General features: G+C 54.9%; 1 protein-coding gene across 1 annotated transcript; it reads right to left on the reverse strand.

The window, feature by feature from the left end:
• Positions 1–866: 866 nt before the first annotated feature.
• Positions 867–2,856, reverse strand: LOC123440306 (tyrosine decarboxylase-like). The gene has a single exon (XM_045116881.1). The coding sequence runs from the start codon at positions 2,664–2,666 to the stop codon at positions 1,077–1,079; it is 1,590 nt and encodes a 529-aa protein (XP_044972816.1). The 5' UTR covers positions 2,667–2,856; the 3' UTR covers positions 867–1,076.
• Positions 2,857–5,579: the final 2,723 nt, after the last annotated feature.

Consider the following 5,579-nt stretch of genomic DNA (forward strand, 5'->3'; position numbering starts at 1 on the left):
CCCTACTACAAGCACCGTTTGTGATACTACAATTTGCATCTCATTTTGCTACAACCATGTCGGGTTTTTGTTACAACGAATCGCCGGTGTCGATTTCTTGCTACAACGATGTTCACTTTTGCTACAACCCACATTTTGTTTTGATACCACGCATCATCAGCATCGTTATTTTCCTACAATCATATTTTTGCTGCATCAGTGGCCTAATTTTGTTACATCTGCAGCTTGTTTTTGATACCATCGACGATTTTTTACTACATAATTCGATCCGACGGTCTAACGTGGTTCGATCTAGCGGCCCGTGCGTGACCGGTCGGAAAAACTTTCGACCGGCGCACCGGTGCCTACCACTCGCTTAACAAATATGGGTTCGGTTTGTGTGCTAAGGAGGAGCTGTGTTCCAAGGGTCTTTGCTTTTGAAGGAGATTATGGAATATGTTGATCGTGCATATGTTACATCGTCTTAAGATTGACGAAATACTCATACAAACCTCGTAGTCCAGGAAAACTTAACAAACATCGTCGAAAAGATTAAAATAAATCCAAAAAATACAACCAGCGATTCCAATTCTAAAACTTAAATCTAGTGGATTGGTTTCAGCACCACAAATCAAATCATTTGAGTTGTCCTCAGGTTCGTCAATTATCCAGCAATTACTCGCTTGAATCCGCCACCAACGACGAGGATGGAGCAAAAAGAGTACATCGTGTGAAAAACCATAGCACGATTGTTGTCGAGTGTAGTTTCGTAATTTTTTCGAAACTGCCCACCCAAAACATATAATCCCATTAAGTTTTCACTATATAGCTGCTGAAACGGGCTTATGTTTTGAGAACACAAGGGACAAAACTGCAAACAGGGTGAGTGAAACAAGCAGTACACGTCATCAATAAATTGCTTTATACTCCATATAAATATCAAATACAGATCATCGTTTCAAAAAAAAAAAAAGAATTACAAATCCTCGTGGTTCCGACCTTATTGAGGTCAAGACTACTTGATTACGGTCAAGTTTGTTGGTGTAAGTACGCTTTACATGGTAGAGAAACATATATATATTCGCCTCGCTCAAACATTAACCAAGCACGCTGTAGATAATTTCCATTTTCCGGAGGATTACCGAAGCCCGATCCTGGACCACCTTCCATGCATCAGCGACGTGGTGCTCCTCCGTGAGCGTGCTCCCGACGGCGCACCTGAGCATGTAGATGCCACCCACGTTGGCGGAGCTCATGTACGGACCCGAGCCGACCGCGTTCACCTCCTCGAGGAGGCCCCGGTTGAGCTCGTTGGCCGTCTTCTCGCCGCCGAACTTCTCCGGCGACCGGAGCCTGAAGCACACCAGCGCGAACTGCCTCTCCGTCACCACCTCGAACCTCTCGTCGGCCCTCACCATGTCCTCGAACGCCTCGGCCATGCGCACGTGGGAGCGGATGTGGTCGCGCAGGCCGTCGACGCCGTAGCAGCGGAGCACGAGCCACATCTTGAGCGCGCGGAACCGGCGGGTCAGCGTCATGGTCCAGTCCTTGTAGTCTACCACGTCGTGCCCCTCCGACGCCGCGTCCTTGAGGATGTACTCCTGCTCCGTGCCCAGCGCCGCGATGAGCTCGCTCGGCTTCTTCACCCACATGGCGCAGCAGTCGTTGTTGGCCAGGAGCCACTTGTGGGCGTTCATGCTGAACGAGTCCACCGACTCCACGCCCTCGATCACGTGGCGGAACTCCGGGCAGACCAGCGCCGAGCCGGCGTAGGCCGCGTCGACGTGGACCCACACGCCGTGCGACGACGCGACGGCGCAGAGTTTACCGATGGGGTCAACGGCGGTCGTCTGGGTGGTCCCGACGGTCGCGCACAGGAACAGCGGCACCAGCCCGGCGTCCACGTCGGCCTGCATGGCGGCCTGCAGCTCCGTGGGCGAGAGCGCGAACATGTCTTCGCGGCACGTGTGTATCGCGCGGCAGTGGTCGCGCAGGATCCCGGCGATGCGCGCGGCCTTGCGGAATGCGAAATGGGTCTGGTCGGAGCAGTAGACGACAAGGTCGCCGATCCTCCGCTCGCCGATCTCGGCGAGCTTCTTGTCCCTGGCGGCGACGAGGGCGCAGAGTATGGCCTCGCACGAGGTGCCCAGGAGCGTGCCCCCGCCGCCGCCGGCGAACAGGAGGCTCTCCGGCAGATGCAGCGCCTTGCCGAGCCAGTCCACGACCACCATCTCCAGCTCGGTGGCGGCCGGCGAGGCGGCCCACGTGAAGGGCACCACGTTGATGCCGGCAATGAGTGCCTCCCCGAGGGCCCCGACGGTGCTGCTGGACGCCGGGAAGTGCGCGAAGTGACGGGGGCTCTGCCAGTGCGTCATGCCCGGGAGGATGAGGTCGCGGACGTCCCTTAGCGCCGAGCCGAACGCGTCGGGCTCCGGGCGGGACGGCGCGTCCTTGGGGAGCGCATTGCGCAGGAAGCCGGGCGTGACGCTGGGGTGCACGGGGTACTCCCCCATGCCGCCGTAGTACTCGGCGATGAAGTCGATGACCTGGTGGCCCTGGCGCCGGAACACGTCGGCGTCGAGCACGTTGGGGCACTGCGGCGTGCCAGCGGCTGCCGCCGGTACGGTGGCAGCACCATCGTTGGCCGCGCCGTGCATGGCGTCGAAGCACTGCGACGGTGGAGCCATGTGTGGAGTTAACGCGGGGAGATGCACCCGACGATACTACGTAGTACTATCAAGCAGCTTAATCAGCAGCACGATCAGCGAGTTAATGGGCCTGCTGAGGAGCGATTAATTGCTGCTAGCTACAAGCTGCTGCTTAGCTACACCGGCCACCTGTGGCAATGTCGACTGATGCAAATGAAGGACGGCTCGGGTAGCTATTTATACAGTTGGGACGCCCATTTTCAGTCACCGCGCACGTCACTCTCCCGTAATATAATGCGAGCAGTACGAGCGCATGAACGCATTGACACATATGGGAATAATTAATCGGTCGTCTACGAAATAGGTTTCCGTGGGTGTAAGACGAGTTGGGTAGGTGGCAAAAGCGATGTCCGGAGAAAATAATGCGCACGGTCGAGCCAGCTAGCGACTCCCAAGACAGAACTTGATTTCCCACCTGTCAATAGGGTTTAAACTAACCACGTGGAGTCACGGCGTTGTCGTGCCACGAGAAGCCACGTCTCAAGCTACCGCACCCCGCGCGCGACGATGAGACCCCGTGAGCTGAACGAGGTCGCCGGTAGGTAGGTACGGTGGCCAGCACGCCAAGCTGAAATTCTGATTCTGTCGGGTGCCTTGGCGGTTGCGGCTCCGTTCGGTCAAAACCTGTTTTCCTTTTATCGCAAGTAGAACCAAAATTCTTATATGCTTCTATAAGCTCGATCGACGAATTCTTACGCTTCATGGATGATCCTGGACCGTGATGGTTTACTTACCGGAAACTGTGCTGCTGCATACTTTGTAAAACTGCCCCTTTTGGACCCTGTTAGGATGCACAATACATTTTGGAGCCAAAATCGTATCCTTACCTAAAGCTTATGCAAAATTTTATGTACCAGTACTGGCAATTTTACTTAGTTTGGACCCAGGGAGGAGATGGCTTGTGACACACGTTGGCGTGTGACGTTCGCCCCCGACATCCCGACGGCGCGATCCATCACCCTTTCCGCCGGCGAACTCCTCCTTTGACATGACGCTCTTCGGCTGGTCCTCCTCAACGATCGTAGGAGCACCGTCGGTGCCCATTCCCCGCGGGCGGATGAAGTGGTAGACCTGGGGTACATCGTCTCATTCCCATGTCATTTTGCTAGGGTTTGGGACCGGCTCCCGACGAGTTCCAGCGATCTGACTCACCGGAGGCGGGGCGCGCATGCGCTTTCCTCGGGCGTGGCTAACCACGGGCGCTTCCTCAGAATCTGCCACCGACCGTTGGGCCTGGGATTCTAGGGCACCGACCATCGAACCACTTCTCGGAGACGTCATCGCGTCTTGATTCTAGGGTTCCTCCTTCCTTCAACTGGTGGGAAGGCAAGATCCGAGGGGATTCCAGGTCCCTTGCTCGGGTTGTTGCAGATCCACCACCAAAACCAACGAAGATAAGGCGCAGGGATCGGAGAGGGCAGACAGGGTCGTGGTGCGGGTCGTTTCGACCGCGACAGTGGTTGGGGTCATGGCGATGGTGTTGCGGGTCCTTCAATAACGACGGTGCCATGGGAATGGGGAGAGCAACGTCTGGAAGTGCAAGATCACGAGGGTGCATCATCCTTCAATGCCGCGTCTGGATCGGGTGATACTAGATTTGACCGATGGGATCCTCCGGGCAACTAAAATTGTCCCGCTAGGACGTGTCCGTAGATTTTGCTTCGTGCCACACATGTGTGGTGGGGATAAATAATAGTTGTTGGGCACACTCGGAGATCTTGGTGGGGGCCGACCTCGGCCATGCCCCCAGTTCAAAAGTGTTAGGAATAAAATATCTTTAGATTTAGGCTAAATAGACAATTAGCGGATTCCTTAGAATATTCTATCTACGAGTTAGAATATTGGGTTTGTCCATACGCTCCCTATTAGCGACAACCGCTACACCTATTAGAATCGATGCGACCATCGTACTCGACATGTACTCACGGTTGTTCAGGGCATAAAAATACCTGGAGTCACTATCAATGAAACCGATCTATTCGCTTCAATCTTTCTTGCTTCTCTTCACGTTATCATGCATGCATCGCTCTAGTACAGAGAGAATAGGCAACAGGAGAGAAGAAAAGTGAGAAGATATGGATTCTTTGTCGAACCTTGCTTTCGCTTTCATTCGTTTTGTGGTCAGGGAGTACCATGGCTTCCACCTTCCTTGCCGGACCTTCGGTCCGTCCTCCGCTCGTTGTCTGAAATTCGGCCGCCGCCATCAGCGTCGCCCAAACAGGAACGGTCGCACGACACCATACCGTGTTCCCCGTCGTAGATATGGCCCAGGTGGAGGCCTCCGCCACCGCCATGCCCATCGATAGCACTTCCATCATGTCCACCGTCACGTGACGGTTGAACCCAGGGAGGAGGTTCTGGTCATGCCCCGAGAGGTTGCTGCCGAACAAAATGTTGTTGACGAACAGGTTGTCGCGGAGCTGAACGTCGTTGACGAACAGGTTGTTGTAGTGTAGGAGGTCGCTACAGATGTCGGAAACGAGCACGAAGATCGGGCCTCTTCCTCCAACATCACCATGGATGCCGCTCAACTGCCGCTTCCTCTACTTATATACGCACCTATGGAGTGGATGCTTGGTGAACCAAGCATCGGATGGCTCGTCGATGACCCAGATCGCTACTCCTCTAACGAGAAACTCGCAGCATAGCCTCCGCTAATGTACTCCTGCCCAGGCTATGGATACGGATCGAGACTCCCGTCTCCGACGCCATCTCACGAAGATCGGGAGCACTTCAACCCGTCGGGCTATGATCCACTGCTGGAGTTCTCCACGACACCGGCTATAGTCCCCCTAGATGCGCTCAAGCCCCGACTCATCATCAACTTACTGTGAAAGGTGAAGATAGAGGAGATCGAGGCAGTTGTGCCGACGCCTGCTCTCCCAGTACTCC

The sequence above is a fragment of the Hordeum vulgare genome, chromosome 3H (genome assembly GCF_904849725.1).
Source record: "Hordeum vulgare subsp. vulgare chromosome 3H, MorexV3_pseudomolecules_assembly, whole genome shotgun sequence".
NCBI lineage: Eukaryota > Viridiplantae > Streptophyta > Magnoliopsida > Poales > Poaceae > Hordeum > Hordeum vulgare.